The sequence below is a fragment of the Doryrhamphus excisus genome, chromosome 1 (genome assembly GCF_030265055.1).
Source record: "Doryrhamphus excisus isolate RoL2022-K1 chromosome 1, RoL_Dexc_1.0, whole genome shotgun sequence".
NCBI classification, from domain to species: Eukaryota; Metazoa; Chordata; class Actinopteri; order Syngnathiformes; family Syngnathidae; genus Doryrhamphus; species Doryrhamphus excisus.
In genome coordinates, this window is record NC_080466.1 from 31,317,501 (window position 1) to 31,329,890 (window position 12,390).

The following is a 12,390-nucleotide window of genomic DNA, read 5'->3' on the forward strand; positions in this document are numbered from 1 at the left end:
ATTTAAAAGAATGGCACTGCGAGTACCCGGATGTTAGACTCACTCTATATTAGTCGCCATCCTGGCTACATAGCAAGTGGTTTGGGGGTTTAGCATTAGCTCGTTGGGATAAGGCAATCAGTTGTTTTGTTCCTGTAGTGACCGGCTTAAAATATGTAAAATATAGGTGCATCATATCTTAAAAAGGTTGTTTCCCTCCACATTGAGTACTGACCTTTGTCGTCCCTGCTTGTGTGTCTGTGGACTCCACATAAACAGACTTAAGGTTTGATAGCAGAGGGTCGTTCTTCTGGTGGACAACACCGCCATTTCCTGCAAACATAACTTTGCTATGACAACGTGGAAGAATTGACTATTTTGCAGGTGGGTGAATAGAATAAAAGCACGATGATGCCCGCCGAGACGTGCTTTTTAGCGTCCAGGCTCTGTCTCACCTTCTTGGGGGGTGAAGGCTGCTTGTGTGACGGCATGTCTCGGTGCCGGTCGCGGCTTTTCCTTGGAGATTTCCCGCTGAACTCTGTTTTCCAGGTTGAAATTTCTTAACATGCGTACAACTCGACCTCCCATGTTAGGCAATGAAAGGTCCTTGTCTTCTTCTGTCTTCATTGACAGAGCGAAAATTGCATTGAAAGGCGCCACACTGCCATCTAGTGTCACCTAGTGTACACCGTCGCCTTTTCAGTGAATAAGTGAGTTCACATTGACAAGTAAAGAAGTAAGCCTTATGTGCCAAAAGTCCAGTTTTCACCGGGACCTACCGTATTTCGCCCCTTTAGACAGTTTCCCGTATTTTCACTTTCACGACAAAAAGTCCCCGGTTCCATATACACGTAGACCTCACATTAAACGCCGAGCCCTACGTCAACGTCGCCGCCATATTGGATGTGTCGAGTGGACGCCTACGACTCCTATTACTGCATTCCCGAGAGCAACCTGACACAGGTAAGACTTAACAATTACCTCTGATACTACCTGCCTCATAGACGGCATGATTTGGTCATTATAACATAATTTTGAGAACACGATTTATCGGCGTTTACCGGTTCTACTGGAGCAACACAGCTTCCGGGTTCGCTCGGTAACACTCGGCCAACATCGGTATAGCACATCCTGTCGCCGGTAAATTTAAACCTTCAAAATAAAAGACCTTCTCCAGCAGACGTTGACGGCGCCACAGTTGGCAGTCGGAAAAAATAGAGCCCAAGTTGTTTTCAATTTATTTTTGATTTCTGTGTTGTTGAAGATAAGACAAGCAATCTGATGGCAGATTTATCTCCACTCCAGAGAGGACTGTAGAAGCATACCTTTTATTTTTAACCATAATAAAGGGTATGCCTGTAAATAACTTGCGTGATTGGATTATTTTGAGTCATGGTTGTTCCTATTGTGCAAGTAATGGTTTGATCATTTGTGGAGATCATATTTCATGTGAAAAGGGTCACTCCTCACTCGTGGATGTCTTCTTCTGGGATAGAACGAGCTCCTTGAGTTGAGGTGTCAAAAGCTTGAACTGTGTTAAGATCCTTTGGGTCTCCTCATCCGGCTCCTCTGCCTCGTCCTTCACTTCCTGCTTCCTTCCTTGACTCTGGCTGGTCAACTGTTTCACCACCAGGCTCTGATAGACGCTCAGCAGCTGATGCTTCTCCTGCAACATGTCCAGATTATGCTGCGGCTATTACTGGATAACGATTCAATGCAACAATAGAACACAGAAACACACCATGGGTATCCGGCCTGTGAGGGTTCCTATGATTTGAGGTACGCAGCGTCCAGGAGCGTGTAGGATGCAGTGAGTACTGTCCTGAAACAGCAGCACACTGGTGAGATGGAGGACCAGAGCGGGGTCCTCCGTCTCCTTCAACTGCTCGGTCAGAGTCTGGCGATGCAACAGTAGGGCTTGTCTGAAAAGAAAAATATGCATATATAAAAAAAAAAAATCACAAGAGGATCAAAAACAGAAAGTGGTCCATCTGTCTTTTCATTACTTTTCTTTTTTCTTGTCTGCCTTCTTCAGCATAAAGCCACATACTTCAGCAGAACTCTCCAGCTGTTTCACAAACTCCTCCATTGACTGGAAAGTACAAACAGAACATTTTTTCGTTTTGGCAGAAAGCACAAATCAGAGGAAATACAGCTGGAATAGGTGCAGATTCTGGAAAATCCCAAAAGTTTTCTGTGCGGGTTATTGTGTGTGTGAGACCACAACTCAATACAAAAGGTTGAAAAATGAACAGGTTACTTGGTGAGCACAGGTATAAGTGACTTACTTTGCCATTGAGACAGTTGTGCAGCTTCATCAGGGGTACTTTGAGCTCATCCGGCAGTTTGCCCAAGATCTTGACTCTTACCTAAAAGCCAAACATGACAGATTGCATGCTGAGCATATGCATAATTCATAATCTGCTCCTGTCCGTTGTTCAAGGTCGCATTCTATGTAAATGCAAACCCCAGAATGTAGGTCAAGTAGACATTTCCAACATTGTGCCGAGAGCCAAATATAAACAAAATCTTTACATATTAAAAATGATGCAAATATATATTTCTTTAAATGAAAGATAATGCGCATGTCAGTGGACTAGAAATGCAGACTGCATCACGAGAGGAACAGAGGAGCTTTCATTTCTCCTGCCAGATGTTTTTGTGAGGACCTAAATAGTTGACATATCTGGGGAAGAGAGGACATATTTCTTAGGAGTCGCTCACTGAGGTGAATCGGGTACTCGAGTCACTCACCACAAAGTGCATGTGCAGAAACCAGTTGTACCTGTAAGTCAGTGAAACTCCAGTCTTCATGGGCTACCCGTTAGCGGGGTAAAAGTCCTTGTCAGCCCATCAGTCTGTGATAATCAAGTGTTTGCCAAACTGTGAGTCAGTGAAACTCGAGTCTTTCCCGAGCACCTATGAGTCAGTGAAACCCGAGTCTTCGTAGAGTACCCGTTAGTGGGTAAAACTGGAGTCTTCACTAAACCATGAGTCATGTTGAACGCCCCTGAGTTGTAACAGTTGCATAATTAATGACAGTACCTGGTTTCTTTTTAAACGTAGCTAGCGGTAGCAGCGGTGAGTAAGCGAACGAGTCGAGCGCCAGCACATTTAGTAGATGAAGCTCTGACCTCATTGGTTATGGTGGCGGGATTCTCAACAGACATCATCAGGTCAGCGGCGAGGAAGTTGACCAGAATATTGGTAACATCTGTACAGACGCTCTTCAAGATGTGCTTGACAATGGGGACCTGGGATTCTTCTGCAAGGACGGGATGTCAAATACACACACAACCCTTAAAACTGTTCACATGTTTAACATATGCCACCTATATGCTAAAGCCCCCCCCCCCCAACAATTTTTTCATGTTTTTCTATCCAATATTGCAATTTCGCACATTGTTCGACAATACTTGAATTAACTAGCATATTTGGCAACAAGCCCTGTGTCGTAGACGCTGGTGGTCTTGGAGTGTAGCCCTCACGAAAAGCAGGGATGTACTGTATTGAAAATGGTGCGCATGTGTCTTCAATGGTTGAAATAAGGGTAATGAGAAGAAAGTTGTAGATTTACCTGAGAAGAACAGTGTGCCCTTTTCAAACAGCCGGATGTTGTTGTACAGGTTAGTTATCTCCTGCTGCATATCCTTTACAGACTTTTTGTTGGCCCCCGAGACTAAAGAGGAGCTGGACAAAAGCAAAGTCTGCAGGGCTTCCTGGTAGGCTTTGTTCAAAGGCCTGCAGAGAGGGTGAATTGTTTACAAACTTGGGAAGTTTTAGAAAATGAGAAGGGAAGTCCAATTAGATCCGATTTACCGCACTAAAAGCTCTGCCAGCTCAGAGCAGATGTCTTGTGGACAGTCAGCGAGTCGCTCTTCCAATACAGATTGGATTTCTTCCTGGATCATGAATGAGGCTTGTTGCTTTTTACCAAGATCTGGGAGGAAAAGCAAGAGATTCATTCATTCATTCATCCGCTTATCCTCACAAGGGTCACAGGGGGGGTGCTGGAGTGATTGTGGTTTAGAGTCACCGCCCCTTCTTTAATTGTGGTCATCATCTAAACGGATAGCAGCTAATAACGGTATAGACAAAAATGATATACGCATGTGTATACTTTTCTCAGGTCTGGTTTCCTCATCGCTGTCGTCATCTTTCCTCCCTTTCTTCTTCGTTTTACGAGTTCGGATCTCTCTGGCATTGCCTCCTCCACCTGCTTTCACAGAGCCACTGCCCTCTGGAACGAACAGTGAACAGAATACGGTATGTCATCACAGGGAAACTAAGGCTCCAGTAGCAGCAATACAGTTTGCAGTACTGTATGCTAGTAATAGTAGTAGCACAACACGGTGTGTAAAAATAGAAAATACAATACAGGGGATAACCGCACAATCACCATTCCGCATTTACATAATGTTTTTCCTCAAGCGTTGAGATTCCGCACTTTGTTGGGTGGTCCTTGAATGCACCATAGTTATGCGCCGTTACTCTGTTTCCATTTGATTATGGAACTACATTATCATACATTATTGGTGAGTAGATATACGTACTGTTTGGATTTTGAATATGTGAAGCATATTGAAGAAGACGAGGATTTGGAGCAGTCACCTTTATTACAAATGTTGATCCAAAATTGGAGAATGTCAACATTAAGCGAGCAGGATAATCATCCACTCAGCGATGAGCCATATTCTAGTTTATGATTTAGCAGTATAGCCATCGCCCCCATTGAAAAGCCCATACAGCTAATTGCTAATTTAGCATGACTCCAAACACTCACTAGCTCAACAGTCAATAGCCACGTATACATGGAATATTATGGAAAGCAGGAGGTGAACAAATGTAACAGTTACTGATTGTAAAAGTACCAGATGGAGGGGTAGGATTTAATAAGCTTTGCTTCTTCCTACTCCTTTTGGACATGTGGAACTGGGAACTGATTATGGGATGCACTCAATTGTAATCTGATGCATGTTCAAATGAAATAAAACCATTACCATTACCATAAATAAGATGTTTACTTGTGTTGGGCGAACTTCAAACCTGTTGTTTTTTTCCTGCGTTCTGCTTCCTTCTTTTCTTTTTTCGACAGCCCGGCATTTTCTGGAACCGCATACGCTTGCTTCAGATCCTCTTCAGTGATAAGCAACACTGGGTTGCTCTTCACTTCCTAACAAGCACATCACACAACATATAACCGAGATACTCGTTGCCACCAGAGAACATGCGGTTCAGATCCCATTGTCGTTCAAGGTGCAGATCCACGGGCCGGAAGAACCAAGGCCAGCACCAATCAACTGACTTACCTTCTGAGCCTTCTGATGTATGGAATCATCAAACAGCGAGAGGCATCCGCTGATATATTTTTCAGTGACCACCATGGTGTCTCCCAGTAGTCTAGCAGTGGATTGTACGTTCATGTTCCTCATGGTCTGGTTGATCAACATCCCGATGTCCTCCGTTGACAGGCAACTTGGTAAAATTGGCTAAAGCGGTCAAGATAGCGCATTTGAAAATGGTGGCATATTCTGGAACAACTGTAAAACCGTACCTGTATATCAGTCCACATGCCGGAGTTGACGGCTTCTTCTATCGAGGCTTCTACCTGGTCAACTAGTTCCTGGCTCACACAGGCGGCTCGCAGGAAAAGAAGCTTATTGGACTTGAAGCGCTTCTTGATGTAGCTGTTGGGGTCTGGGATGCCCAGCCTGGTCAGTGCATCAAATTCTGCCAATCAGAAGTCAAAACAAAAAGGCTCAAAACAATATTGTCACAAAATGCAGTGCAATTCATAAGTCAACTTTCGGGGTTTCGTTGGTTGATGAACACCGACTCCCACTGAGAAAACCCGGGGAGAACATGCAAACCCCACACAGAGGGTGCAATTGAAGCTATGTGGCCCACATGCTAACCACTCTCCACCGTGCAGCCCTTTTGAGAAACATAATATACATAAAATGTACCTAAATATCCATTCTGCTTGAGGAAAGAATCCACCCAAGTGTTTTGTGTTTTGGAGTAGATATCCGGGATGTACACAGCTGTGTCCCGTCTCCCTCCGACAATTGATCCTTTTAGGCGTCCGGTGTTCACCAGCTCTATGAGAACAGCTGACCATATGAAAAGAGTTACAGCTCAATAACAAGCAAAACAGCAGCAACACCAAACCAAAGAAAAGAAAGAGCGTGTCCTTACAATGTAGTAAATGCCCTTGCAGGCCAAATGTACCAATCATGCCAGTCACGGGTGTTGGCCTAGTGATGAAGAATAATATTCAAATATACAGTAATGTATATACAGGAGTTTTTGCACGTTTGTCACACTAAAATGCTGGCGTGTTTTGGATCATTGTCCTGCTGCAGAACCCAAGTTGGTGTCAGCTTGAGGTCACCATCAGATGGTTGGATACTCTCCTTCAGGGCTTTTTGGTAGACAGCAGGACTGCAGTTTTTTGTATGTTGTTGTGGGGTCTTTTGTGACCTCTTTCATGAGTCATGGATGCGCTCGTCGGGTCATTCCGGTTGGCCGGCCACTCCCCGGAAGGTTCACCACTGTTCCATGTTTTTTGCCAGTAGTGGATAATGGCTCTCGCTGTGGTTTGCAGAGTCCCAAAGCTTAAGAAATTGCTTTACGTATAACCCTTTTCAGACTGATTGATCTCAATTAATCTCAGTTATGTTTATAAACATTCAATGAAAAACTGCATTTGGTGTTCAGTTGTGTTGTCATTGACTGATATTTACATTTGTTTGATGATTTACTGAAACATTTAAGTATGACAAACGTGCAAAAAAAAGAATCAAGACGGGGGCAAACACTTTCACGCCACTCTACAAACCAAACAGTGGTGTGTATGGTCATGTATTACATCCAGTTTATGAATTGGTAATGGTTGAAAACCAGTATTTTACCGCGTGATGGCACTGAATATCCCTCTTATTTTGGCTGTGTGGCGAGCAACAAAGGCAGGAGTAAATATGATTCCTCGGTTGTACTGATCCAATTCTCCCTGGATCACTCTCCCAAGACGCTTTGACAGCTCCTATCATGGTGAACAAGCACAGAGTCAGATTTATTTTATTTTTTTTACACTTTTGATACATAAACGTACAATATATTTAGGTTGAACAGGTACTTGTGAGTTGTGTCCATGTCAGCTCTGCCAAATGTTCCCTTTCTGCTGCTCCTATTGACTGGGGTTGGGTCTAGTTTACCTCTAATCTGTGCCCAATCGATACTTGTGTGCCACATTTAGTTCCTGCCCTGCATGTTGGCACCTGAAGCCTTTTAGTTAAATCCAACATTGTCCTGTTGCTTTGTGAGGAACCATAACAAGTACATGTTCACTGTCTGCTGTCTATATTATTAGTGGTCACGGACGATCCACTGCTGTCTGAGGCAATTTTAGAGTTTTCTGATCATTCTTTGCTCACCTCGGTTAGGAAGTCTCCAGGAAGATCATAGCTTTTACAAAGATCTGCGATTCTGATCAGCCCAGCTTCTTGCAGTCTGTCATTGACTTCCTCTGCTAAATGGTTCAGGTAGTTGCTGTCGTTGCACAAACAAAAACATATTTGGAAAATGAGCGGGAAGGCTGCACAAAAAAAATAAACACTGAACTTTTTGTAAATATCAACAAAGATAACAAACATTACTTTGTTACTATTTTGTTATGATGTTATTAAATTTACATTTACATCACGCAGCACATTCTTCACATGACAGCATTCCCATTTGAAGTACACTAATGCCTTCTGGTGGTAGAAATCAGTACTACAGCAATGGCATAACACCTGTGGAATCTAAACGGTTGTTTTATTAGCTTGCAGCACATTCTGAGAATACAATATAACAAGAAAATTCCAAGCATGAAGTCAAAATATAAACAGAAAAAAAATGTATCCTAACAAGAAAAAATAAGCCAAAATTTCATGACAAAGGAGGAAAAATAATGTCATTTTAGTACCAAATTTGAAATATTTAAAAACTATGTTTAACAAAAAATATTATGAGAAACTAACAAAACAAAATAAGAGTTATAATTAAAAAAAATATAGATTGAGGAAAAATTATAATATTATTGAAATTAAGTCAAAAATTACAGAAAAAAGTCCTAGTATTAGAAGAAGAAAAATTATAACACATAAATTGAAATATTTGGAAAATTAAAAAAAGTGCAAAGGACAAAAAAATAGGCTTCTTCACCTATATCACAACTTCTTATCTTCTTCATATCTAAACGTGCTGCTTTACAAAATTGCAAAGTGACCCTTGCATCCTTTCATTTTACACTATGTGGCCCTCGCTGGAAAAAGTTTGGACACCCCTATCCTTCAGACTTCCATTGTCTGACATTGCACAAAGAAGCTGTGTGTATTAAAGGAAACCTCTCGTAACAGAAAATAAATAATTAAACACCAAATTGATCTCAATACAGCACATTTTAAATGAAATGTAAATGAAACCAGGGCTGCACGGCGGACGAGTGTTTAGTGCGCAGGCCACACAGCTGGGCGATTCCACCCTCGGGCATCTCTGTGTGGAGTTTGCATGTTCTCCCTGTTTTCTCAAACCAATTCACCTTTTTGTACCGAGTACTAATGTTGGATGCAGGCTCTAGAAATCAGCTAGTGTTGAAACATGAAAACATAATAAGAAAAAGACAAGGTCACACTCACTCATCAATAAGTTGTCCCAGGACGAGCTGAACACTTTTATCCGTTTTTGCAATATCGCTTGCTCTCGTTTCAACATGGAGCCAATCCACATTGATAATCTGTAGAAAAAGATCAAAGAGTTACAGGGTACTGTCCATAGGTTGTTTGTCTAATATGTGCACTGTGATTGGCTGGCCACCAGTCCAGGGTGTACTCCGCCTCTCGCCTGAAGACAGCTGGGATAGGCTCCAGCATGCCCTTGTGAGGATAAGCTGTATAGAAAATGGATGTTGCTTACCTGCTGGAGTTCCACAATGTTGACTCGTCCTAAAAAACATGCAAGCAAAAATTGCATGTATATTTCTCTTGAAAGTATTATCATATTGTATTGTATGTATCATCATATATGTATGTATTGTATCATATGCTAGGACTACGTTAAAAAGCTCAATTTGTCTTTCAGACTGACCTCCATGAACGTAAAGTTCATCCCGGATTTCTCGGGTGATCTGTGCAGGAGTGATGTACTCCTTTCCATCAAGGGTGTGCACCACATCCAGTTTCTTGTCTTGAATGAGTCTGGCAATAATTTCCACACAATCCCTCTCTGATAACCTGTGAAGAAGATTCCTGAAGTCATTAAAGGGGAACTTATTTTTCTCTGTGCTACAAAACACACGAGCCACGCACATCTGCGTGTAGAACATGTGTTGTTTACATTATGCTTTGCCTTAGTATGTAGTCTTTTTAAAAATGGACATGCACACGTGACTCGTTATGCAAATGAGCCGATGGCGTCCCGTAGAGGCCACCTGCAACCCAACACCACAAATAGGTTGCAACCCTTTTGGTGAACACCAACGGTCCTATTTTAGCTTACACGTAAAAGTTCAGTCAAAAGCAGCAACACATATTTCATCATTCGAATCGTAACCGAATAAAAACTAAACAGCATGCTGTGTTACATGTGTTTACCTTTGCACAGTATCGGCAAACTGTGCCCTCTGGAAATCAGCTGCAAGTCGTCGAATTTCCTCCCAGTCGGCCGCCATGATGAGGCGATACGATAAACACTGATAATCAGATATTCACTACCGTTCACTGGCAAACTCTTTACGACACGTCAACATTCGTCGTAGGAGACTTCAGATTAGAAGAGCTACGGGTCTATTTCTTCTTCTGATCTATTTTGACCGAAGGGAAAACATTCGAGGAGACATTACCGCCACCTGTGGCTCAAACGCTATACATGTTGTATATGTATATCTGTATATGCCTGGTATAAATACTGTAAATATTATTAAATATTTTTATGGTTGTACTTGACTATTTCTGTCAGGACCGACTTTTACTGTTTTTCTGAAGACAAAATGCTGCAAGCTCGGTGGTCACTTCCGGGTTTTTTTTCATCTCACACAAAGAACCAATCAGACACCCTGTTATTTGGATTCATTGGATTGCGACATCATAGTACTACTTACAGCCATTGGCTGTCGTAAAGCAGCGTCGATTTCCATTGGATATGCACCGAAATAAATTCCATTTTCAATCGATTTTCTTTTTAAAACATGGTAATGTAAAAGTAAGGGTTAGGGTTATGGTTAGGGCTAAAGTACCAGATGGAGTGGTAGGATTTAATAAGCTTTGCTTCTTCCTACTCCTTTTGGACATGTGGAACTGGGAACTGATTATGGGATGCATTCAATTGTAATCTGATGCATGTTCAAATGAAATAAAACCATTAGCATTACCATTAAAGTCTACACTTCAATCTCATGTTGGACTCCCATTCCAAAGGTCCACTGAGACCTGTACTGTTCAGCCTTTATATGTCCCCCATACAATATCATTAGAAAATGATCCATCAACTCCATCAATGAAACCTAATCAAACGAGACACGCTGAATGACCTCAAATTGCTTACTGTTAAATTCAGATGCAAGTGAAATCATCGTCCTTGGTTCCCAGCAGAGACAAGGTTGCAAATGAGATAACCGCCACAGATGGTCTTGCCATCACCGATGACAGCACAGTCAGGAACCTTGGTGTCATCTTTCATCAGGATCTTTCCTTTTGTTCCCAAATATGATGAAGTGTCAGGAACAGCATTTAAAAAAATCTACCAGATGCCAAAAAGCTTGCTCATGCTTGTGTGACCTGCAGGTTGGATTATTGTAACTCACTGCCCGTAGAAACATTTTTGCAAAACAAAACACCTCAGTCTTAACCATAACCAGAAGATGAGTTTTACTGATTTGCAGTGAAGTGTTTTTTTCTTGTGTTTTTAATGTTAAAGGCAAAACCTCCATCATTTCTTGGCAGTGTTACCAACTCGGTGATTTTGTCGTGAAGATCGGGTGACATTCCGACCCTTCAGTGACACCAGCGGTCGTTTTTTTTTAGTACTTTGGGACTCAAAAGTGAAATGCACGTATTTGGTGTTATCACTGAGCAACAAGAAGTTAAATAATACATTTATTATAAATAATAAAGTTAAATAATAAATATTTGAGGTAATAATTACAGGGCCAAAAAAATCTCTTTTTCAGTGTAGGTATGAATGTGTGTAAACGGTTGTGAATGGTTGTTTGTCTATATGTGCCCTGTGATTGGCTGGCCACCAGTCCAGGGTGTACCCCACCTCTCACCCGAAGACTGCTGGGATAGGCTCCAGTGAGGAAAAGGGAAATGAATAAATGAATGGATAATTAGGGCATTCACACATTGCAATCAGTTGCAAATTAATTTTAAGTGATAATATTATAAGAAACAAACAAACACCAAGGAATAACGAATGAAAATGTTATAATGTCAGAATTTTTTAAAAATTTGAAAATATTAAAAAAATCTGTAAAAGTGTGTAGATGTAATTTTACGAGAATAAAGTAAAAATATTATAAATAGATTTGAGAGAATAAACTCCTCATATGTCATGGAAAAATGTTATTTTAGAAGCATGGAGTTCAAATATTCAAACTGAATGAACAAGTTGAAATAGCAAAAAAAATGGTCATAATAATAACAAAATAAAGTTGTAATATTAGTAAAATTAAGGCTAAATATTATGGGAGTCCTAAAAGATTATTTAAGGAGAAAGTTGAAATATTTAGAAATATAAAAAAGCAAAAATACCAAAAAAAAAGAGCACAGAACACAAAGGACAAATTTATGGAAGTTCTTAGCTTTCCACAATATCAGTATCTCTTGCATCCTTTCATTTTTCTCTATGTGACCCTCACTGGAAAAGGTTTTGGACACCCCTGCTTCACAAAGCATATGTCAAGGAAAATGTTTTTTTAAGGGAAAAAAAATTCCTAAATATTAACATTCCTTCTTTCCGCACTGGAAGTGAACAAAATGAACAAAATTTAAATGGCAAACTAAATATAAAAAATGTTTGAAACAAATAAACTGTATCACATCACACCAATTTGAAGCCCAGTATCGGTATTGACACTGTATCAAATCGATACCGGAATGTACAGTATGGTCCACCCCCAATTGCTTGGAAGTAAGTGGGTCAATACAGGACGGAAGGGACGCGTTAGTGCCAAATATCTACAGGTAGAGGGCGCAATACTTACCTTGTCTCAGGTGCTGCTAATTCTGGTCACAAAGCGGGATAAGGATAATACAATATGTGTGCGTGGGAGGGAGGGAGAGAGAGAGAGAGAGGAGGGAGGGGGGGTAAACACATTCCCTTCCGTGTCCTTGCTTCCACAAAAACCAAACTCCATCTCACTTCAAGCCC

General features: G+C 41.2%; 2 protein-coding genes across 2 annotated transcripts in view; both read right to left on the bottom strand.

The window, feature by feature from the left end:
• The window catches only part of ndufaf4 (NADH:ubiquinone oxidoreductase complex assembly factor 4), a 1,570-nt gene extending 766 nt beyond the window's left edge, over window positions 1–804 (bottom strand). Inside the window, exons 1-2 of the mRNA XM_058086666.1 lie at window positions 435–804; window positions 215–312 (exon numbers count right to left, since the gene is read on the bottom strand). Coding sequence (XP_057942649.1) covers window positions 215–312; window positions 435–606 — 270 coding nt within the window. The 5' untranslated portion in view covers window positions 607–804. The remainder of the gene's footprint in view (window positions 1–214; window positions 313–434) is intronic.
• A 400-nt stretch (window positions 805–1,204) lies between these two features.
• ufl1 (UFM1-specific ligase 1) lies at window positions 1,205–10,008 on the bottom strand. The gene is made up of 19 exons (XM_058086545.1): window positions 9,615–10,008; window positions 9,109–9,254; window positions 8,938–8,966; window positions 8,661–8,758; window positions 7,416–7,530; window positions 6,894–7,024; window positions 6,178–6,236; window positions 5,946–6,092; window positions 5,534–5,709; window positions 5,289–5,468; window positions 5,026–5,152; window positions 4,100–4,219; window positions 3,799–3,919; window positions 3,557–3,720; window positions 3,114–3,244; window positions 2,268–2,348; window positions 1,986–2,071; window positions 1,721–1,901; window positions 1,205–1,645 (listed from the first exon to the last, which is right to left on the bottom strand). Exons 1-19 carry the CDS (start codon window positions 9,689–9,691, stop codon window positions 1,439–1,441), a joined length of 2,376 nt encoding a protein of 791 aa, XP_057942528.1. The 5' UTR covers window positions 9,692–10,008; the 3' UTR covers window positions 1,205–1,438.
• Between the last annotated feature and the right edge of the window lie 2,382 nt (window positions 10,009–12,390).

Bases quoted from the DNA above. Each gene is read 5' to 3' on its own strand.
- ufl1 (XM_058086545.1), bottom strand. From the start codon at position 9,691: ATGGCGGCCGACTGGGAGGAAATTCGACGACTTGCAGCTGATTTCCAG. The intron at 9,255-9,614 runs GTAAACACATGT...TCTTCTTCACAG, and splicing joins TTTGCCGATACTGTGCAAAG to GTTATCAGAGAGGGATTGTG. The intron at 3,920-4,099 runs GTATACACATGC...TTTTCCTCCCAG, and splicing joins GGAAACCAGACCTGAGAAAA to ATCTTGGTAAAAAGCAACAA.